At 45.9% G+C, this 24,026-nt stretch overlaps 1 protein-coding gene and 1 non-coding gene across 2 annotated transcripts; one reads left to right on the top strand and one right to left on the bottom strand.

Annotated features, from left to right (window-relative positions):
* Positions 1 to 370: 370 nt before the first annotated feature.
* Positions 371 to 20,293, bottom strand: RAB11A (RAB11A, member RAS oncogene family). The gene is made up of 5 exons (XM_068409944.1): positions 20,166 to 20,293; positions 11,696 to 11,891; positions 10,556 to 10,749; positions 9,501 to 9,581; positions 371 to 2,117 (listed from the first exon to the last, which is right to left on the bottom strand). Exons 1-5 carry the CDS (start codon positions 20,203 to 20,205, stop codon positions 1,978 to 1,980), a joined length of 651 nt encoding a protein of 216 aa, XP_068266045.1. The 5' UTR covers positions 20,206 to 20,293; the 3' UTR covers positions 371 to 1,977.
* Positions 20,294 to 20,559: 266 nt separating this feature from the next.
* Positions 20,560 to 20,631, top strand: TRNAQ-CUG (transfer RNA glutamine (anticodon CUG)). The gene has a single exon. It is a non-coding gene; the product is annotated as a tRNA-Gln (tRNA).
* Positions 20,632 to 24,026: the final 3,395 nt, after the last annotated feature.

Raw genomic sequence — 24,026 nt, 5'->3', positions numbered from 1 at the left:
ATTTGCTGTTAGGCAGCAGCTTGCTCTCCCACAGGATTTTCTGACTGGTGGCAACGTGGAGAAAAAAAAATCAGGTTTGTAAAAGCTATTCGGGGGTTTGACTGGAATGAACCCACAGACTTTTCAGACCATAAAAGCTTCCTGAAGCTGCCTGAGTGTCCTGGCATCCACTGCAGCAGTCTCAAAAAGCTGCAGGCCTGGGCTGAGTGAAAAAGGCAACTGTGTTACACGGCCCCTTCAGTTCCTTTTCTGGGGTACTTCCACTTCGGCATCTCCTCACAGCCCGTTCCAAGCAGCTCAGGAGCTCCCAGTAAGTAAAAACCTCCAGGTGAAATCCCAGTTGTCCCAAAAAGTGCACCCAACACCATACTGAGTCGTCCCCTGTAATTCTTTATTAGAATCATGGATGAATATATTTTAAATCAATCTAAAAAAATAATGAATCAAGGTACAGTACATGCATAAAATACAAAGTAATTTACAAACAGATCAAACCAGCATCTTCAGAACTAATACTAGGAGGAGAAATGGATTTGAAAAAGAAAAAAACCAAGTGACCGACTACAGCAATGCCTTCCGTGTGCCTTACACATCATGAGCACCGCGAGACAGAAAGGTTGGGTACGAAACGCAGCTAGAAGTGCCCACCCCGATTTGGATGTTCCAAGTGGGTCATATCAGAGTTTGAGAAGTGTCGCCTCCAATCAATTACTTCCCCGTAATTGTATAAATAACCGCAGGCATTTATACAACACACAGGTTTTTAAACACCGTAGGAATTCAGTGCCTACAGCCCCCCCAATCTCAGCATTAACGACGTGTCTGGGAATGGCACATCCTGAGGGACACGCAGGGAGTGCAGCGACAGAAGGCACGGTTCATGTAGCCCGGAACAAGCTAATCGAAGAGATGATTTGTACTGAGCCACAGACCACAGAAAAAACACAGCCAGTAAAAAAACTACTCCAGATGTTCTTATTAAAGAAGATATCCCAAACCACTGGAATAATTTAAAAATACCTGATGAAGCAGAACTGAAAATAAGACCAGGCTGTGGAAGTTAGTGATTCATCAACTCAAGCACTTGAATATATTAATATATGTGGCATGTATTAATAAATGTGATACGTAATACGTGACAACCCCTTCAAGTCTGTGTGCCATGAGAGAAAACAGGCATCCTCGAATCCTGATACCACCAGCACTGTGAAGGCCAAGCCTCGGGCAGCACAAAAACCTGCTGCAAGTTCCAGCATTAGCATGACCCTTCATCAGTTCATGCTTCTGCTTTCTTCACAAGAGGCACCTCAAACAGAGTCCCACCAGTGTCTCCCCGGCCGGCCGCCTGGCAGCTCTGCCTCACATCACACCCTCCTCTGCAGCAGGTGCCAAACCACAAAACCTCATTCACAGGTAGTAAGAACCCTGCTGCTTGTTTGCAAGAAGTTCTCTTTTCTCCTCCATAATATTCTATTAAAAAAAAAAATCCTCAACTTGACAATCTGAAGATGTAGCCAAAAACATTTAACTTACATTAAAATTGCACTTCAGAGCAACGGGCATTTCATCAAGCTTTAGATGCAGTATACACCACCTTAAGAGAAGGAAAGATTATCCTGCCCAGAGATATTTTCCCAGTAAACCTGACAGTAATTGTTTTGCGAGGAGCAGAATAACATCTTCAAGTGCTCACTAAAGGTGTCTGTGCTCTGACTAGCAGGCATCGTGTTGGAAAGAGATCAGATCAGTTCCAAACAACTGACTGAACCCAAACCGACAAGTCGGTGTTGGGAAAATACTGCAGCCACATAGAAGCAACAGATTTATAAACACTGAAATCAAAGTGTTTAAGACATGGAGAAATTCAGAAGGAGTAAGCAGTAACTAAACACAAGAAAGTAACCACCAGAATTACAAATATATTTAAATCTTGGACCTGGGGAATATACACAGCCTTTTAGGAAAGAATGAACAATTCTATATATTCTGACAGCACTGCATCTTTGGTTTGTTTTCAGTGGTCGGAGGGACGTGAATGGGAACCACGTTGTTGCTTGGAGACATATCGTTTTCACGTCTGTCAGACATTTGCTTCTGGGAAACAATACGATAGATCTCTAGAAGGTGAGAAAGAGCCAGTGAGTACGCGTGCACCAGCAAAACATCCTCAGAAAGTTAAGCCTGGGGGAAACCAGGCATGAAATATATAAAGATTTCCCATAGTTTTGGAACTATACAGGTAATGCACAGAAGCATTCACAAGGAGTTCAATTGTGATGCTTTCTATGGTCAGAAAATGAAATATTTATATTTTTGCAAAAGAAATTAATTTTTTAACAAGTTTTACTCCCCTAGAGATAAGAGTTAGTAAATGGACAGAATTCACCGATTTTTTTTGCCAGGAATCAGAAACTATGTGCCCCATCAATTCCTTCTGATGGTTCCTAAGGCTCTGAGGACAGCAGTTGCCTGTTTGCCAACATATCCACATACAACAGCAGGATTAAAAAGAACCACACAAACTTGCTCTCCCTGATAGGACTGCAAGGGCAATTTCTTCTCTCTCAGCGTGCCCATCACGTACGATACCCAGCCCATTGTCCAAGCAGTTTTAAATCTTCAGAAGAGGTTGATCAGGGCCCAAAAGGGGAGACCCAGTCCCTTAAGCAGCACACAAACCCTTTACAAAATTCGCTGTGTCGGTGCTGCTAAACTGCAAAACGATGGAGAAGAAATATGGACTCCAGACAAAGACATTCCAGCACAAATCCGAGAGCACGGGTTAAACTCCTGTGCCTTCCCCAGCACGCTGCACACCTGCACCAAAAGCCTTGCCCAGTTTCCTGGGATTCGCTAGTGGCCGATGGCATGTGCTGTACATAAACTCAGAGCAGCTACAAGAGCAGTTACTTCAGCTGCACAGAAGAAAGAGTAGGGCATGTGTAGCACTTCACCCCCAGAAAGGAAATAAAGGATACCAAAAATAGAGCATGGGGAACTCACTTGCAAATTTGAGTTTTAAAACCATTAGTTAAAAAAAAAAAAAAAAAAAAGCAAAGCTTGTTAAACCTCAGTTTAACTAAAAAGTCTGAAAGTGTTTCTGATTGAGCAAAAAGGTGACCCTGAAATGACAAGATCACATCTTCCACCTTGCACAACAGAAAAGCGCGCTGGCAACGAACAGCAGAGCCCCCCCGAGAAGGGAGTTGATGCCCACACCACTCTGCACGCTCCAGCTCACTGCCCTGCTGTCAGGTTTAGGTAAGCCCAGGCTGTAGAAGACGAGGGTGTCTGCACTGCACTCCTCCTGCAGAGCAAAGCTAGGAAGAGCACAGCTCTCTAACAACTCTGGTGAACCAACGCAAAAGTCCAAGTTCTTTTGGAGGTCTGAAGTCTTTTATCAGCTGGGTAATGGCTGTCCAAACACACACCTCGCCTGACCCCAAACCAAGACAAGTCTTTTCCCCCAGAAATCTGCCATTAGCGAGTAGCCTTTGTTCAGAATGTTAATGAGCTGCTGCTTAGTGCACATCCTGACATCATTTCAGTACTGGAAATTGAGCAACCTTGTGCAGAGAGGTCCTCTTCGCTGCCAAGGGCTGACCACACAGCTATGCCTGCTTTTATGACAACGGGAAGAGATGGCATTGAGGAGCTAAAAAGAATCCCTGACAAACACGGCTTGAAAACCTTGCCCTTGATGCAACAAGGCCGCACTGATTTAAGCTGCCAACCCAAACAGAGGCCAAGCGCTCCCCAGGAAGAGTAAGAGCAGGGCTGCTGGCAAAATAAAAACCTCTCACGTAGCCACTGCGCTGTATCTATGGTCTGTACGAGTAACATTAACCTTTGCAAGAGGCACTTTGAAGGAATCTGCCTGTTGGGCCTCCAAACTGACAGCTCAGGCTCAGATAGGGATAAAGTGTTCAGAAAAATGGATTTTACAGACACATTCAGTTACAGATCAAGTCACTGAGGCAACCAAACAAGAGCTGCACACGTAAAAGGATTTTCTGATTTCACCCTTTCCTGAGTTCACTCTTCTTTCCAACAGTCTTACACATAAGCAACTTCACAAGTTAAGTGAATCCCACAAAATCAGACCTTTAAAGCCACCTGCAACCCCATGTGGGAATTTGCAGATAAAGATCAGCCTCGCCCCGTGGCAGGCCACTCAGCGATGCTTAGAGTGCCTGTGTGCGGAGGTGGGAGGAGAGCAGCTGGAAGAGATCTGCTCTGCATTCTTCAGGACAAGTTTTCTGCTCCACTACCCTGCCCCAGCTCAGGGCAGACAGCCAGTTTACCTCCAAGTGCAGAACGCTGCCCGTTCCTATTCAACAGGAGAAGGCTCTTGCCACCTTCGTTACTGGAAACTCTCTGAAAGCACCTTCAGCAGCAGCAATTCTCAGTTTTCCAGAGAACTCCCTAAACAAGTCCATGCTAGTCTCTAACCAAAGTTGTCACACGCTTCCTCCACCCCTGTCAGCAAGGACTCGCAGCAGGGTGCCCTCTGTATAATACCCTCATCTTACAGCAAAGATCTTTGGTAAACAGCCTTGAAGCCTTAAAAACAATCTTAACAGCATTGATTTCTCTGCTGATAAAGGGTCCATCTTTTCTGACTCAGGGAACTTATTTTCATTATCCCCACTTCCACAGGCTCCCCAGCAATCCTGCAAGGACATCTAGCAGCTGTGGTGCCTGAATCAACTCGCAGCAGCCCCGAGTTTGTTGCTCACTGCCCCTTCTCCCCCCCTGCAGCGCAAACCTTCGTGCAGCCACAGCGTACTGCCCTAGATGAAAGCCTAGATGCCTAAAACCTGCCTTTCCCTGGATCAGCTGCACACTTTCCCCACACACAGCTGTGCTGGTGTGAGAGGGGAGGTGGGAACAGCTTAAACCTGCTCTCACCAGGGCAAAATGCCCAGCAGCAAAACCCACACTAAAACTAGTCTGCACCGAGGAACGCCAGGCTAATGAAGACGTGAGCTTTTTAATGAAGACACTACACTTGCTCTGCTCAGTAACTGAATGAGACCTTATTAAGGGCGCATTCAGCAGAACACATCACTGCATAATTGGTAACTGTGTGAGACAGGCCTTGCACTGTAAGAGGGCTGGGAAAAAGCGACAGTGCTGCCTAGGAGGAGCTTGTCCAGTCCTTGTCTGCTCAGCCTGCACTAGTGTTTCATTCATTTTCAGGTGTACGTAGCTAAGAAAAAAGCAAATCTCTAGATTTTTTGACGTTAATGCTCTGTGATGTTGTTTCCTTGGAGATGGGATTCCTTAGAGATGAAGCCGCAGCAGAATGCAGCACGGGAACAGAGACAGCACAGAGCCGGGCAGGGAACGGAGAGAGACTCCAGTTTACTTTAAGGATGCTTTATCCTACTGTGAATGCTCAGAGTGGCTAGGATTATAATACCAGCCTCTCCTATTTGCCAGATGATACAAAGCAGCTTTGTGTGCACAACAATCAGCCCTTGAAGTCTAGACATCTTGCAACAGAAGGATTTGGATAGGGACCACATTACTCTCAGCCACAGAAGGAAAAGGTCCCCAAAACCTCATCTGGAATCCACAGCAGCACAGGAAGCCCATTAGATTTAAGATATACTCCCCTCTAAAAGTCCTCTATAATACAGGGAGAGGAAAGAAAAGTTTTCCTCCCCTTCTTCCACCTGTAACAACAGCAGATCACATACTCACTTAGGCTGTGCTGACTATAATGGATTCATTATCTCCCATGCCCAAAGCCATCTATTCAAAGCGGCTTAATCTGAGAATCTCGATGTGGGTGAGCTTCACATGGACCCTGCTACACCTCCAAGGGAAGTACTCTTACGAGTTTCCAGCGCTGTCCCAACCAGACCAGCTTCAGTAGGGCTAGAAAAGAAAGGAGTGTTGCTACAGACCTTAGTCATGACACCCTGTTCAGGAAAGATCTAAGCAGCTGTGCGAAAGGTATTGGGAGCAGCCTGGGATGTCTCTGCAGTGCAGTTCCCAGCACCACAAATACCAGCAGAGCTGGTGCAGCAGCATGTCCTGCCCCTTCTTCTGTCAGCCACCTCCGCTCGAAGCCTGTGGCAAAGCCCGGGGGCTTTACCAACCTCCTTCAAAGGGCAGCGAGCATTCCCCCTGCAGGCACTGTGCTTGGAGGCAGCCTTGCCAAATACAGACTCTCCACGATTCTGCAGGGTCACTCTGAAAACCACATTCCTCAGATGACTGCTCCCCTCTTTCCTTCAAAGCAAATCATTAACAGAAAAAGCCAGCTGTGAAGTGTTATCGAGAAGTTTATTGGCAGAACACTCGTCCTTAGCATGCCAGTCACAGCCGAGATGGAGCCAACCTGCTGCTAATGCATTATTTACTTCATCTTTATCTCCCTGAAACAGGAGCTCCTGTCTGGAGCGAGCCACATGCCCACTAATCAGCAGAAGCATTTCTTCCAGCACAGTTGAACCAGCCCCTCCTGAACAAGGATCCTGTCCACATACCCAAGAGCTCTTTACCCAAAACACTGTCAGAGCAACACGCAGGGAACGTTGATGTTTGTAAAAAAGCAGCCGCCTCAACTACCTGTCAGAGTCCACAGAGGGCAAGTTTTAATCGCTTGTTCTCCCATTAGAGACTGCTCTCCCCTACAGAAAAACTTAAAAAAAAAAATCAAACCTCCACAAATTAGAATCCAAAATAACTTCTGGAATAAAAGGTACTGTTGGAAGCATGTGAGGAGAGATAAAGAAACAGCCTAGCCTGTGCCCAGGAGGTGAACTGCTTCCCCATGGCAACAGCAGTATATCGTCAGAGTGTCACACAGCTCTGGGGAAGTCAGGCAGCAGCCCAGGGCACGCAGCAAACTTTCCACCTCTTTAGCCGTCACTGTTAGAGACCAGAACGGTCCAACAGAAGATGGGGGCAATTAGGGGACCAGTTTATATTGGCTACGACAGCCTGACAGCCACCTTGGTAGGGGATAAACAATGTCTGATATATTTCCAGTTCTGTTTTATTAGTGCTGGTGCTGAACAAGTATGAAAGTTAATTAACTAACCTTTATCCGAGAGCCCTGATCCCCTCTGAAAACTGACAGCGCAGGCAGCAAGGCTGTTCTACATTACCCACAGCCCGTTTGGCCAGAATCTGACCTCAAAGTTCAGTCTAGGTGCTCCTGAGAGGGGCTACCAAGGACACATGCATAAAGGAAGAAGTTTCAGGTTTTAGCAGTTACAAGTCAGCAGTAAAAATATCTTCCTCCTGAAAAATCCATGCCCAAATTCATGAACATTTTTGCCTTTAGGTAGGTGAAGAAAACAGGAAGCCCAGCAGGCATCCCACATACCATCGCATTCATCCACTCCTCAGCCATCCACCCTCTGATGGCATTAGCAGTTAGTCATGTAGGGAGTAAATGTATAAACTAACATAATTTCTCCTTTTTTTTTTTAATTTGTGCGATGTTGAATTACAACAAATGACTACACTGAAGTTAAAAGGGAACCACATGGTTCAGCTAAAGAGGAAATAAACTCAAGTTCTAGTCCCAGCATTGCACGAAGCAGCGAGATGACAAGCATCCCCATGAGCTGTTTATTCATCTAATATGGACACACTTTTTTGCTAGTGTATGGACAGGAGCACTACTGCTTAGGAACCCACTGTAAAAAACACAGTAGAACCAGAACCTATCGGAGGCCTTTTACAACTAAGGATAAGACAAGAAACAGATGGACACAGGCAGGTAATACTCCAGCAGCCTAACAACTCTCTCTCTGCACTGCTAGGGTGTTCATAGACTCACAGACTGGTTTGGGTTGGAAGGGACCTTAAAGATCATCTAGTTCCAACCCCCCTGCCACGGGCAGGGACACCTTCCACCAGACCAGGTTGCTCCAAGCCCCATCCAGCCTGGCCTTGAACACTGCCAGGGAGGGGGCAGCCACAGCTTCCCTGGGCAACCTGGGCCAGTGTCTCACCACCCTCACAGGAAAGAATTTCTTCCTAATATCTAATCTAAATCTCCCCTCTTTCAGTTTAAAACCATTCCCCCTCATCCTGTCACTACCTGCCCTTGTAAAAAGCCCCTCTCCCGCTTTCCTGTAGGCCCCCTTCAGGTACTGGAAGGTGCTAGAAGGTCTCCCCAGAGCCTTCTCTTCTCCAGGCTGAACAGCCCCAAGTCTCTCAGCCTGTCTTCACAGGAGAGGTGCTCCAGCCCTCTGTTCATCAAGCATTTCAAACAACTCAAGAAAATGTTGCAGAATTTATTCTTTTATTACAGTAAATAACTTCCTAGCTGCCTCCTCACCTGCACGTTCCAGTATGGCCAACAAGTGCTTTTTGGTGTGTTTTTAAAAGAACATCTAAATTAGCTGACAAAGAGGAAAAAAAATTAGAAACTAACTAGGTGCCAATGTCACAGCAATGAGATCTGATCAACAGAGACACATAGTTTAGAAGTGAGGCCGCTGCTCATACCAAGCAGATCATGTAGCCTGGCACGTGCCACACTGGGAAGGAAGGAGTTTAAATTTGCAACTGGGAAACATGTTGGAGGCACTTGGAAGAAACAGAGATTGCCTGGTGCAGCTAGAAGAGAGAGACATATCAAAAGAGAGAGGAGTCTCTCAGATGCTTTGAAGACCCAGACTAGAGATTTGGAGAGGCATCTGCCAAAGCTGGGAATGATAAAAGCTCAAAAACCACACACACACTCCTGCTGTCCCACTATGGCCTGGCTACAGCTGACGGGGTACACAGCAATACAGAAGTCTCAGGATAGCTAGTGATTTCCACAGCAATTTGTGAATTCCTACCCTATCCCCTATAAGCCATGGTTAAGTTCAGGTCCCCCATGTAGCTGTAGTTGAATGTCTCAGACTCTTAACAAGCTTTGCCTATCTAAAAAAAGGCTTAAACAAAAAGGAAGTACTTTATCCTCAGAGCATAAAAAAATGCAGCGCTCATTGCCATCACGTGTTACAGAGGCCAAAAGTCCAGCCAGGACTATTAAATGCAGCAACAGTGACTACCCTGCAGCTCAGGAGTCACTACGTCTCAGACTACCAGTATTGTTCAAAGGAAGAATCTCTACTCTTTCATCCCTCTTCCCTTGGCAACTGCTATGGTCACCATTAAAGATGGAAACAAACCAGACCGACTTCTCCTCTGATAAACAATGGCTGTTTTAACTTGACACTTGCATGAGAGAATTCCCACCCATAGGCACTCCCTATACCATACACAAAGGGGAAACTGGAACATGAAGCAGGCTGACTAGAAACCTGGGGCAGAACAAAGTGAACAAGCATTCATTCCTGAGTTCAAGGCTGGCCTTTCAACTGTGACACTTCAAAACCAGACTCCAAATCTTATGGCTGTGAAGAATGATTAAATAGCAAAATTTTAAACACTTTATAGGCAAAGAAATGCCTATTTGCATCATATCGGAGCAGCCTTCTGCCCTTCCCCCTTGAAACACAAAGCACTAGATGACTCACCTGTCAGAATAGTCTGGAAAGCTGCTTCCACATTTGTAGAGTCTAAAGCAGACGTCTCGATAAATGACAAACCATTCTTCTCTGTGAGGACAGAAATACTATAATTAGAGGGGTACATCACATATCTGTTTCCCATCTGGAAGAACTTCTGTACCAGATTATATTTCTGGTGTTCCTGATGAGGCGCACGGGTATCATGTATAAAAAGTTGTGGGTTTTTCCCCACTACCGTGATCTGAAAGCAACACCACCCAACACCAACATTAGAATTTACACTCCTCCGCAAGCACCAGGATCAGTCCAGTGCTGTTACTTTGAGGCACATCTTCCTGCATCACTGGAAGTGAGAATTTGTTGCACTTTCAAGAATTGTGTGAGGAAGCTTCCCTAATCTCATCCAGTTTCTCCACCTCCCACCTGCTGCTATGTCATGGCAGCTTATTTAACAGGGCTAGCCCTGTCTGGGGGGATGGCAGTCCTCCACCTGCAGGCAGGGCTCCTCGCTGGCCATAAACTCTGCAAATGCAGCTACAGCAAGCCTTAATGTAAGAAACCTAGCAACACTCCTGGATGAGAGAAATTTGGCCTAAAACAAGGCAAGAATTACAGAAATTAGAATTATTTTTCACAGATCTTAATTATATAACAAGAGTCAGACAGCTGGTTTAATGAAAGTCTGTTCAGCCATGGGCATCTGTGTAGGGCTCCAGATCAGTGGGTACAAAGAAGGCAATATACAGGTGCAAAGCTACCACCATACAAGAAACTCAAACGTAAAGCCACTGGCACAGTTTCTGTGAGAGAAGCAATGCACAGGCAAGAGAATAAATCAGATTTTAGATCTCCAAGTGCCCCTGGCTGCTTCCTGAAACCACATCAGGATGCATGTTCTACAAGGCTTCCTTTTGAATTAAAAACAAGCAAACACCAGTATGTGACACTGAGGAACATCACCAGCAGCACTCTTTCCTCCTACCAGCACACTCGTGTATCTAAGACCAGACAGGCAGATCCCCAGACAATTAGCATTAGGAAATCATTTTGAGTTCACCAACCTGCAAAAGCTCTGGCCTCATCTGTAGGGACTGCTCTCAGGTGGCGCAAGTCACTCTTGTTTCCCACAAGCATGATTACAATATTGCTGTCAGCATGGTCCCGCAGCTCTTTCAACCATCGCTCTACATTCTCATAAGTAAGGTGCTTAGCAATGTCATACACCAATAATGCCCCTACAGCTCCACGATAGTACCTGTGGGTGAAGAGACATGTCAGAGAACCTGCAAGAAACATCATGATTTAAAGTGACAAGTTAACATGCAATAATGGGAAATAGCTATTACTAAGACAGCTACACCAAAAAATATCCAGAAGCAGGCTATGTGGGACTCAAAGCAGTAGTGAAGTAAGGCATCCAGACTAGGGTTATGCCACAGGACCATCAGAGCAGCCAGGACAGCTCAGAGACAAACCCCATGGTTGTGGGGAGAACGTTGCATCCCAAAAATAAAGCTCTAGAATTGGTGGGGAGCTACTGTCACCTTCAACCTCTGATCCACTCCTGAAAGTCTCCCCCACCCATCACTGTGGGTGCAGTATGGGCACAGCCCATAGTGATAGACTTTAGAATGAGTCACTGGATCATAAAAATGTCAACCTGATCTATTCCCTTTACAAAAGGCCCCAGCTGGTCTCCTTTCAGACCAGAGAGGCACAGTAACACATTCAAAAAGAAACAGGCTGTGTTCTCCCACCCCACAATTACCTCCAGCTTTACTTAAATCCAGCTTTTGCTATGCTGTTTTTTTCCAATTAAATAAGCATGAAAGTGAGCAGTTTTCCTTGCCGATACAGGAGGGTTTCTGGTCTTAGGTTACCACTGATAAAACCTCCATGAACACTGATATTACTTTATCAATCACTTGCATTTGAATGAGTCTCTCAAAGCTCTTGCATTACAGGCTTGAAATGCCCAGTCACATACCATGAGAGCACTGGGAAGTACATCAGTTTGTGCAGGGACACACTGTATCAAGTTTCTGGGCTGAATAATATTTAAGCTTCCTTCCACCATAGGTTGTGGATATTACACAACAAAATACAAACACCCCCTGTTTGCAGTTTCTGAAGAATCAGAAGGGTCCAAAATTACCCTCCTCAGCAAAAGCTTCTCTTCAGCCACACAAGCTGTCACTTACGCTGATGTTATAGCTCGGTATCGCTCCTGCCCTGCTGTGTCCCATATCTGAGCCTTTATTGTCTTCCCATCAACTTGAATGCTTCTTGTTGCAAACTCTACTCCAATGGTGCTTTTGCTTTCCAAGTTAAACTCATTGCGAGTGAATCGAGACAGAAGGTTACTCTTGCCTACTCCAGAGTCGCCAATAAGTACAACTACAAGACAAAAATGACATGAGAATCAGATTCCAGATGTAGATAATACATGAACAATCACCTGCAATAAACATTTATTTTCTGGAATGAAGCATGAAGGAAAAAGAATGGCAAAACCACCACCCTTGTCATGGGTCTACTGTTCAAGTCTTGATATTTCTAGAGAATGAGAGCTGCCACACTGACATGGCTGTCAGTGCAAAAGTCGAGGACCATTTGGATTTCACACCCTTGTAACAACACTAGAACAAAAAAAAAACAAAACAAAACAAAACAAAAACCCCACACCTTGCAACTGAAACCTGTTTTGCTGAAGAAGTCCAAATGCAGGGCAAGCAGCAGACTGCCTTCATCTTACACTCCTTCATACCTTTGCAGAAGAGATTCCCCACTAGGGCAGAATAATTTGTGAATGGGAAGAACCAAACCCAAAAAACCACAAGACCACCATCACCCTGATGGACAGTTTAAAATGTTAGCTGAGCCACAGCACTCTGCCCTTCCACAGTCCCTCACTGCTGCCGAGATTCCTGGCCACTGAAACTGCTCGAAAATGCTGCCAGGGTATTGCTGGGCCTCAGAATTAGAACCACCATCCACTCCCCCTGGCTCAGCTTGACTCATCACAGCACCAGTGCCAGGCAAACTAATTGGAAAGCTTCATCTACGCTTGACAAGAGACTGACAGGAGGTTTAAAGTCCAGTTCATACAGGAAGAAAAGCGTCACGAGGATTCGCTGCAATATCCTGTAATGCAGGGTTGAAAGGTGCAAGTTTAAGTGTAACTTAAAACTCACTACCAAGATGCAGGCCACTGGATGAACCACATTCACGCCCCTGAGTCACACCAACAGGAGCCTCTCAGGGTGCCGTTAAAGAAGATAAGGTACTGAACTGGTAATAGAAGGAAATGGAGGAAAATGAGGACGAGTAAGGTCCTTAAGAATGGCAAATAACCTTAAAGTTCAGCAGGGAATCAAGGCCAGTCAAAGCAAAAAGTGCATGCTTAGGTGACAAAAAAATGATGTTGTGGCTATGCTTGTTTTGAAAAAGTGGAAATACTTGCTCAGTAACATACATCATTTAATGGTGAAGACACTGCAACACAGTGTTAAAGATTCTGTGTGGTACAACAGAGGAATGAGTCCACCAAACACACTTCAATCACATGAGAAACCCCCCACTGAGTCTTAGTCTAGCAGCGCAAACACTCCCATCTGCTGCTGCACCACACAGCAGCACTCTTCTATTTAAATAATGCAAAACAATGCAAAACAATTCTGCCAAATGGGATTTTCTCTTGACTGCAAGGGCAGAGCAGCACCTTTTAAACACCCTCCATAAAATGAAAATTGCAGCAAACGCTAGCTTACAACGTGGCCTTGTGGAGAACACTTCATCAAAATAAACATCTTCCCAGCTTCCTCTGCCAGCTGACTCAGCACGCAGCGGGCCAAGCTACACAAGTTGCACAAAGCACAGAGTGGCTCTGGTAACCACTTCTGGTTATGAAGATCACAAGCACAGGTAGGTGGCAAGCCCACATGCTGAATGCAAATAGGATTCTGCTTTCCTACGTGACAGGTCAGCACTGTTCCGTGTCAGCTGCCCTGACACAGCTGAACAGCTTTGCTGGCACAGAAGACGCTTAACCCATAAAAAACTTAGTGCAGGGGACAGGGCACCTAATTGCATCATCACCCCCAGGCAAACTGCCATAGCTTTCCTCTTTCGTTGGCAAATAAGTTCTTCAGTACTATTCTGGCAAGTTTAGGCCACAGTTTTAGATGACATCATATGTGTGTTCACTGGGACGTGTTACAAACAAGTTCCCAGGAGGCAAAAGTTGTCAACTCCCTTCGCACACCTCAGCCCCGCTATCACCCAGCTCTGGCAGCGCCTGGAAACTTCTCTAAACCAGAAAACCAATCTACATACATAATTTCCTTTTCAGGATGCATCACATACCTGTAAAGTATTCCCTTCAAACATATTTTTGTTGCTCAGTGCATATTTCAAAGCACAGCTTTAACAACAGACAGATCATTTTAATTTCTTTGCCAGGTTTTTTTTCTTTACCATGCCTGAATCCCATGCTGCTTATGTTCTGAATGGTTTCCAGCACCAGATTAATATGTCCCAATTAAAAGGGGAAAATATTAGACTTTCCTCCTTGAAGCCAGCTATTTCCTCTATTTAATTGGGCCATTGCAGCTCGTCTTGAACACAGACACAAGAACAGCTTGCAATGTCAGCAGGCGCCTAAGGCTCCTCACGTTTTCTGCATTTCTGCCAGTCTGAGCAAACACCACTCTTTTTAAAGCCAAAACAGCCACTCAGTGTATTATTAATTTTCATTTTGCTTTCTTTATCAAACCACCTCAGTCTGATATTTTATACCACACAACGTTCCCACGTAGTATATTCTTAGCATAGAAATACAGTAGGAATGACCCTGCATGGCTGAGTCCCATTCTAACTATTCCAGGCCAACAGTTTCTGGGAGGGAAATGACATTATCTATTTCCATGTTAAAGCTAATTGTTCCTGCACACACACTTTTATTGGGCTTTTCTTCCAGAAACCCACTCTTAATGGTTAGAAAATGCCTTCTAATTTTCAGAAGAAATTAGCAGTCAGCTGATGGTGGTGTTCATGTGCCAGCATTGTCCACTAGCTTATTAGTTTCTTCTCCCAGTGGTGTTTACGGTGGGATATTTACAGAAAGCAACTGCATCTTCTCTCAGCTTTGTTCTATCAGCCAGACAAGCCAACCTCTCCAGTGTTTCCTTATAAACAGACTGTCTATTTCCCAAAACATCTTCTCTACAAGTCTTTCAATTTCTTTTCCACACAGCAAGAACTGCACACGCCATTCTAGGTGAGATCTCCCTGTGATGTGTACATGGACTTTAATATTTCCATCTCTACTGGGCATACCTGGAGCTGGAATTACCTCTTCCTCATCATATCACCTTGATGGCTCAGCCTGCCTGTGATCAGACCTAAATTCTTCTCACTTTTAGTTGGCAAGCTCTTACTTTACCAAATTCCTGAGTCCCCAGGCGTAAAACCTTACATTCAGAACCCCACTCCATTTGGAGGACTGCAGTCCTCACCAACATGCAGCCCTTCCAGTGCTGCGCTCCAACTCCTGTACCACCCAACTTCACGCCATCAGCAAATTCCTTTACTACATCAGCACTGGAAGGAGGAACATCTGGAGGAAAGATTTAAGCAAGTTCAGCCACAAGACCTATTCTTGAAAACCTCCATCAATAACCTTCTGCAGACCAGCACTTTCCTGACAGGAGCAGCACCTTAGAAAGCTTCACAGTCAGGGGAGATTTGTATTGGCACATCCTGAAAGTCATGAAAGTGATCTCCCTGCCCCAGGTGACTACTACTCGGCAGGTCGCTCTTACTGGTTTAGTGATGTGCCACTTCAATACTTGCAGCCACGTGCTTTAAATAAATGCATTTGACTGTCTACAGCATTTATCACCCCAAAGGTTTAAGACAAGCATTTGGGGGGCAGGGGAAGTATGAAGTCCACGCTACTGTATAAATTTCATTCTGTAATTCCAGTTTTATTTCTACAGAAGACCAAAATAAGAATTCAATTTCCTAAGGTGCATGAAAAGCAATTTAGAGAACTACGTCAAGAAAGGATTATTAATTTTTCACCAACATTCCAGCTCACTCACCGAATTTTTATTTCTGCTACAACTTCTTAGTTGCAATTTTCAGAAAATACTCTTATCTCATGAAATATATTATTGACCACCTAATCAGGTTGAAAATAGGAAGTCCAGAACCACAAGCTTGTATTGTCTACGGTAAAAGTTATTACACGAGTTGCATATTCCACAATTTAAAATTAGTACACAAGCACTAAGGCATTACAACGTCTGAAAACTCTTGTCTCTGCATTGAGCTCTGCTATTAAAAGGCATATAAATAAAGAGCCCAGACACATCTTCATGACCCCCAGAAGAACCTGCTGATGAACACCTCTTCCTGCCCACTTCAGTTGGAGTTTCAAGTAAATAAGAAGACAACCTGATCCTACACCTTGTAGGTAGTAGGTGATAAATGTAACAATCATGTCTTACATCAGTCTCCCTCCTCACCTGTCCCCCCTGTTTTATTCACCCACTCCTGTTCATAAATAAAACTGGTGTCTCAAAGGCACTTTTGGGTAGGGGTCGTTCATTACATGTACGTACAATGCGTAACACAGAGCTGGGCCTCCAGACGCCTCTGTAGTAAAATGTCTACGCCGGCAGGTTTGTTACAGCACAAAAGTGCCTCCACATCTAACGCAGTGAAGGCACAGGGCTTGCTACCATTGTACAAACCAACAGCTGTCATGCAACCACTTTTCCCTCCAAATTTCTCTAAACAAAACACACAAGAAAAAAATGTTTTCTAAAACCCAAACCAACCAGTTTGTTCAGTTTCAGAGCATTTCCTCAATATCAAAGGGAAAAGTTGGAGAAATGAACATGATGCAAAGTAGGAAGCAGATAGCTGAAACTGGAGTTTTTCCTAACGACAAGCTGAATATCACCCAAGTCGGGTCCACGTTCAGAAATGAGAAGTCTGACCCCAAACCCAGAGTTCCACATGGTCAAGGTGCAGACATAATCCTCTCAAGCTCTGTCCATAAAAAACACAGAAGATATCTTCTACAAGTGAGGGCTACTTTGATAACTATTCATCTACTGCCAGTACATTACTTTAATCAAAAAGAGTAAAAAGTTCCTGCATTTAAGCCAGGCTTAATTTATTAAGTAATAAAGTAATATCCTTATATCACCATTATCTTTTCCTTCCATTAAAATTAGAGCAAGATTTCTACAAACTGGACTTCATCAGTCTTGCGTTTCCTCAAGTGCACTGCTGGGAACAGTAGGCACTGCTCTCAACTAAACCCAAAGAGTATGGAAGAATACAAAGACATGTGTAGCTGGACAAGAATTTACCTGAAATTGTCTTTTTACAAGCTGGGCTTAGGCTTCAGCACATGCTGAAGCGTTGCAACACAGACAGGAGAGGTGTATTTTGTAACAGGTACTGTGATTTAATTGTACAGCAGCAGAGGTGGGCTCAGCTTACACCCACCCGCACGGTCAGCCAGATTGTGACATACAGCTGCAGTCAAGAGGCTGACAGGACAAATCCAGAGGTCTCACATAAACAGACACGAAGTTTAACTCAAGTGTAGTAAAAGACAGCTAGATTAGGGAATATCACCCAAATATTTTAAACCAAGTCAAACTCTGAACTGAGTCCAACCAACCCACCGCGTCCCTTCAAACTCATAAACCCAGAAGAACTGTCCTACTGGATTAACTGTCCCTAGAGACCAACACCCAGTCTGCCTGTCAGGAACTGAGGTCTGAAAAACATTACGTGTAGCAGAACAAACAAGCTAATCTTTGTCCGAGCAAGCCCTTGCATCTTCGAACAAGCAATACCTTCAGACTTGCCACTGTAACCATCACACTGAAACACCCCAACAGACATTTTTCTTCCTTTATAAATTTATGCAGTCTTTCAAATCCATTTATAGTACTTATGGCAATGCACCACTCCAAAATTTGCATAAACATTCTGCGAGACTTTATGTCCTTTTGCTTTCAGCTGCTGCTCAATAAAAGAAGCATTATGGATATCCAGAGAAATTATGACAAATGGTAGATACTTCCCTTATTTGCCCATATCACTCACTGTTTTAATTTTGATAAGTTGTACATCACTTCAGTATAAGGGATATGAATCCATTAGGTCTCTCTTCTGATTATTTTGATGCCCTGCTCCATCTTTTTAATTCTACAATATCCCTTTCAAAATGGGTATGCCCGTCTGTCTTTGTTTAGCCTGCACCCAGGGCTAAACAATAACAGTTTTTTGCTCACCCAATGCCTCTTCCCCAACCGAGGAAGGAAATTGGGAAAAAGAGGGAGACTCGTGGGTTAAAATTAAACGGATTTAATAAAATAAAGAAACCAATATAAACTTTAACACAAAACACACAAAAGTATACTTAGCTACAGAGTTGCAGCAGCTTGTCCAGGATTACCCATCATCAGCAACGAGGAAAAAGGGAGGACAGAAGAGAGGAGAGCAAAACCAACCCCCACCTCTCCCCAGCAAGCCCTCCCTTTTGTAGTGAACTTGATGTTAATGATACAGAACACACCTGTGGGCCAGCCTGGGGCAGCTGCCCTGGATTCAGCTGCTAATGGCCCTGATCACCATGGCTGGCCACAAACTGAAACAAAATCCCAATGAAACCAGGGCACCGTTCCACCTACATCTCCCCAAGATGCTCATGTCTCAGATTCAAACATCAGCCTAATGTTCCCCCCGAGTCCTCATTTCCTTTTCCAAGAGTTTTTACCTATCTCTTGCCTGTTTGACCAGTACCTGGTAATGAGACATTCACTTCAGAGACCTACTCGCATTAATTCCAAAGCGATGACAGCTTGTTTAAAACCACCATCACCAAATTACAAAAGTTTCCACGATTTGTACTACTCTGCATTTGTTAATGTTATTTCAGCTGCCACAGTAATCCCTGTTATGTGACATTGCATCAACTTCCTGCAGTCTGCTTTAGCTTTGCAAAGCCTGAATCACTCATCTTCGCACCACCATTTTCACAGCATTCCCTGCACTCCTAACAGCTCCTATAAACTAGCCTAAACACAAAAAGCTTTAGGAGGGGCAAGCAATTAAACTAGCTTTGAAGTTTTTTATATAAAAGGATTGTAACTTTATTATTTCCCAACTATATAAGGACGAAAGTCTAATAAAAAATACGACCTCTCCCAAATAACTCTGCATCACTGATATTCCCAGGCCTTCACAGCCAAAACATTAATTATAAGCAAACTGACAGAACTGTATGAAGAAGTAAAAGTAATGCAATGGTTTTGATAACTTGTACACATAAGTACCTACAATAAGATTGCTTGATGCAATTAACTAGTGGTCAGCAAGGCCCTTGCCAATGCTGCAAGCTGAGGCAAGAGGTGCTTCTGGTACTTCCCGACTTGATTTTAATAGCAGTACAGATGAATATAGGTAGAAATAGTGCCACTTTCCACATGGCAATTAGATAAAAAATGTTATTCCTCAAAGTTATTACAGAAGCTTAAGGATACAGAAAAAAAACACTGATGTTTTCCCTTACCCAAGTTTCATGATGAGAAGCACTGGGTCTCTCACCATTACCACATAACAAGCAATACTCTAAATCCTAAATTCAAATTTACAATACCATATCACAATAAACAGCTATTTTTTGCAATACTTTGCTTGCTTTTGCAGTAGGATTTAAAAAATTGGATAGTCAACTTCAGAACATCAGCATTTCTGTACACGGTTCACAGCATGCTTTATGAACCTGTAACAACAGGCTGGTATTTCACTCCACAGGGAGTGAGAACTGAGTAGTTAACTACAACCTGAAACATTTTAACCCAGCTTGCTCCTGCGTGGCTGAGTGGAGGGGCATCGTCCTGGAAAACAAAGTATTCCTGCCCTTCTCTGCTGGGTGCCCGCAGGAGGTGCCAGGACAGGATGGGAGATCTCTGGGTGTGAAACAGCAGCTATGTTCACTCCTCATGAAGGGCTCAGAATACAGAAGGTAGCAAATACTACTTTATTAAATTAGCTGCATCATCCAGCCACGCTGAGGATATAGCTCAGTCCTATTTAATAACTGGAAAAGGAAGTAGCCCTTATCAACCCTGGGCATCCTCCCTGATGACCTTTGCTCGCCACCCTAGCAGGCTGGCCACCGCCTCAGCCTCTTCACGGAGCAGAAGCCCCGGACAAGACGCAGACACACCAGATCACCGCTACGGAAACCTGCCCGCACCTGACATTTTGGGGTGAGGCAGCGACGCCCAGCACACCCTCAGCCGCCAGGCTCCAGAAACACCCGAGCAGGGCCAGGCCATGCCCGCGGAACCGCAGCCCCCGCCTCGCACGGGCAAGGCCGACACGGGGCTGGCCGGAGTAGGTCGCCCCCGCCCCGCAGCTCTCCCGGCCGCGGCAGGGCAGCGGCACCAGGACCCTCCTGTGGGCCCAGGCCCGTTCCCGGGGGCTGTGAGGGAAGCGGCGGGGCGGCGGCCGGCTGAGGCGGGGAGCGGCCCCCCCGCCGGAGGGTCGCGCCGTCAGGAGGCCGCTCCCCACCCCCAGCCAAAGCCAGGACCCCCTCCAGAAGGCGACCATGGGCCGAGGCGGCGCGGCCGTTACCTTTGAAGAGATAGTCGTACTCGTCGTCGCGGGTGCCCATGGTGGGGTGCGCCGAGGCCGAGCAGTGGGAGCGGCAGCCGGACCCCTCCCTGCAGCCGCCGCAGCGCTTCCGCCCCCCGCGCTCTGCCCGCCCACGGACAGGTTGTTCCGGGGCAGCGCCGCGGTGCCGCAAAACTGCTTCCGGGGCAGAGCCACCGCCCCGCGCACCCCGGCCTTAAAGGGACGGCGCCGCTGGGCGGGGCGGGTGGTCCGCCCGCAGAGCCCACGAGGACATCCCACATCGCCCACGCGGCGGCCGCGGTCACTGTCACGGCTGCGGCGACGGGCTGTGGCGGGAGAGCGGGTGGTGGGGGGGAACAGCTTAGCCCCCGCCGGGAGGAAAGTTGAACACGGCGGTTCCATGGTGTAATGGTTAGCACTCTGGACTCTGAATCCAGCGATCCGAGTTCAAATCTCGGTGGAACCTGACATTTTTTCCTTTTTTTTCCTCTTTTTTTCCCGACCTTCTCTGCCCAAATTAAGCCCAGACACGCTCCTCGCTCCCCCCCGGCTCCTTCACACACAGAGGTGCACCGGCCACACCTCATCTCACCTCTCGGCTGATGCCCACCAGCCGCAGTGTGGGTGCCCTCCTCCTGCCCCAGGTCTCACAGATCCCTCCTGTGAACCGGGCCTAGGGCAGCGTGTGAAGCCGATGGAGGTCGTGGTGGAGGTGTCAGAGATGCCAACGAGCTCTTTTCAGCTCACAAGGCTCCAAGAGGCCATGAGCACGGGCACCTTCCCCACTGCTGCCCACCCCGCTTCTCCCTTCCCAAAAGCTGCTCCCCCTGCGCTGTGGGAGACACCAGCTTTGTCATCGGCTTCCCTTGGCGCAGGCTTGAGACCTAAATAGAAGAGGATAAAAATAGCGCTTGCGTCCAGATGATTAAACCAAAGCTCTTAAAACTGCCCTTTTTCCACCAGCTTGCCGTTAGCAGCAGCAGTACGTTCACCATCTCTGCAGTCAGCGGCTGTGTTATCATTTCTGTGTGTGGAAAGTAACCCCCGGGCATCGGCGGCGATGCTGGGCATCAGTTACCGGCTGCTGGAACGATAACGACCCATAACGTGATCCTCCATGATTATAAATAAATAGTTCACGCTGCCTCAGAGCTTCTGAGCAGGGAAAACAAAGCATTAATAACAAAGACACACGACGTGTGATCACCTGTGTCACACCACAGGAGTACGGCGCGGCTGTGGAGGCTCTGCGGGAGCCCAGGATGAGGTTGGAGCATCAGGGTCTGGGCTCACCCCATGTCCTGCCGCCAGCCTCTGGCGTGCCCTGGCAGACCATGCACCTCCAGGTGCACAAAACCCACCGAGCATTTGGGGCTTCGCATCCCCAGGACCCCGTTCCACGTGTCCCATGGGAATAATTGCATGTGCCAGGTCCGTAAGGGCATTGCAAGGCCAGACCTCGCAGGAGCAGAAAGCACTCGGGCTGTGTAGCGGCGAGGGCTGTAGGAGTCTGCGTCGTCTTTGCATTCATCCTTTTTACCTCCAGATGAACTCAGAACACCCAAAATCTTGAGTCTGAAAATGCTCGTCCTGCTCCTGCCACCCTTCTCAAACCTACTGCATTCAATAGTGCATTAAAATTGATAATGGATACTTGTATGTGTAGAGGCTGGGGTATGTTTATAACTCTGTAGTTAAGGTTTCCGTGTCACATCCTATTTGCAATTATCCATTGAACTTTGTTGTTAAAAAGCTATTAATTTTCACTTGACACTTCTCAGGCCTGGTTTCATCCTCCAGAAATGCTATTAGTTCTAAAAAAATAAAAATAACACAGATGAAGTATTTTTAGTTATCCTCCTGTAAGAGCTGTTCTCCTTTTTGTGTTTTGGATTTTGTGTTTGTGAGCCTGGAAACACCCTTTATTTACATTTTTCTTCTGCGTAAGCGTTACTTCCTCTTGCACCAAATTGCAGATGTTCCTCATTTGGAACTGACTGGTCCTCTGCAAGACTTGAGGGCACAAAGTGAGGACAATGCCTTTTCTGGCTGAGCTAAAAATCATGGTCCCTACACTGCTGTACCGCTATCACTTGTTGAACTTAAGACATTACAAAGCATTTTTACTAATGATGCATTATAGCATGAAAATTTCTGGAAATTGCCATGTATATGAGCAGCAGCAGGGATTATTCCTAGCCGAGCCTGTTTAAATGCTTTTGATCGTTTATAATCAGGTCTTCATGGTGTAGAGAGGCAAAACTGAAACAGCAGAAAGAACTTTGCACCTAAACAGGAGTCGACTGACAGCAGGGCATGAAGACAGCACTGGACTAACAAGGAGCTCCAGAGATGAGGTCTTGTATTCTGTTCAGTCCTGGGTTAATTTTGTTCCTGTTCAGGCAGGCCCCAGATGGGACTATAGAAAACGTCAGGAAATCTCGCTGTCAGCAAAGACTGGTTTGGCTGCTCTGCTCTTCCTTTGTGTCCCCTCCCAGAGCGTGCTGCTGTAGCTACAGGATGGCCTGGGACACCTCCCGTGCGTATGAAACGTGGCCAAAAAGCAGAGGTCAGGCCTGAAATAACAGAGCACTGTGTGCTCAGGGACTGATAGCTTTTAATGCGAGAACAGTCATTCAGCACTGGCATTTCTGCTGCATTAATTGCCATTAGTGTCATCCTTGCGGGGACACTAAATTCATTGCAAACCTTGAATTAGCGCGCTCTTGTAATTCTTCAGCTCGTACTTAGGCACAACCATTTGCGGAGGCAGCACGTTCCAAGCAACTGGAGCAGAGACAAGGAATGACACTCAGCTGGCCCTTGGGTGTTCAATTTAGCGAAGAAAAGAAGCAGAGGTCACGCTCATAACTGCGTATTTATGGTTCTGCTCTGGAAATTCATACAGCAGCTGCCAAAAAGGCCCCAGCTTTTGCCTCGGCAGCACCATTAATGTGCAGATGTGTGTCAGAGCTATCAGCTCCGAGCTGCTCAGCCCCAGGCTCTGTGCATCAGGCTCTCCCCACGCCTGATTCTCACTTCGTTCTCCCACTTCCCTCCTCCCACCGACTCCTGAGACCCCGAGAGAAATCCTGGGCTAATAAAGGGGAAAATTTACCACCAACTTTGATGGTTGTAGCATTCCCACAACAAGGTCAAGGCGTCTTTGCAGAATACACCAGTGGTGTTTGACATGGAAATTGGAGAATGTGAAACAGGGATGGCCAGTATTTGCTGCTGGTCCCAGCTTCTCTGGCTCTGAAATCTCTGTTCACACTTTGCAAAGCCCATCACTTTGCAATGCTCAGGGAAAGATTTGGAAATTGCAATAATTCAAAATTGTCCTTCATGGCTGTTGACCCAAATTGTTGTTTCCCAGATGAAAGGAGCCACTGGCTTCCCCGGGGCAGAAGGCAGGAAGGACGAAAGCGAAGCGCCAGAACCTACTCTGTTCTATCAGAGGAGAAATATTTCCTAAGGGGGAAATCCAATCAATACTTTGCAATTTTCTAACAATCCATGAATCATTGCAATTATGCAGAGGTAATTCAAGCGTTCCAATCCAGTTGCTAAATTGGAGAAAAGCATACTCTTAGCACTCACTACCCCCAGCTTGACATGTCAGCCAGAAAAAAAACTTGAAGTATAAAATCCATGCACTGAAATAAAAAAAAAAAACAACTCTTTTTAAAACCCTGGATGAAATTAAAGGGTCTACGATGTAGAAGGAGTTCTGTTTTTCAGGTAATTCCATGACAGAGGTAGGAGCAATGAAAATGCATGGAGTTGGTAGGAATTTTTCTGTTGATAACTCACTTGAATTCCAGCATCCACTATATTCTTTTTCTAGTTCTACAGTTC

This window comes from Nyctibius grandis, chromosome 11, assembly GCF_013368605.1.
Source record: "Nyctibius grandis isolate bNycGra1 chromosome 11, bNycGra1.pri, whole genome shotgun sequence".
Lineage (NCBI taxonomy): Eukaryota > Metazoa > Chordata > Aves > Nyctibiiformes > Nyctibiidae > Nyctibius > Nyctibius grandis.
This window is presented reverse-complemented; position numbering and strand designations above follow the sequence as displayed.

Bases quoted from the DNA above. Each gene is read 5' to 3' on its own strand.
- RAB11A (XM_068409944.1), bottom strand. From the start codon at position 20,205: ATGGGCACCCGCGACGACGAGTACGACTATCTCTTCAAAG. The intron at 10,750-11,695 runs GTAAGTGACAGC...CTTCACCCACAG, and splicing joins TACCGAGCTATAACATCAGC to GTACTATCGTGGAGCTGTAG. The intron at 2,118-9,500 runs GTGAGTCATCTA...CTCACCTTCTAG, and splicing joins TTTCCAGACTATTCTGACAG to AGATCTATCGTATTGTTTCC.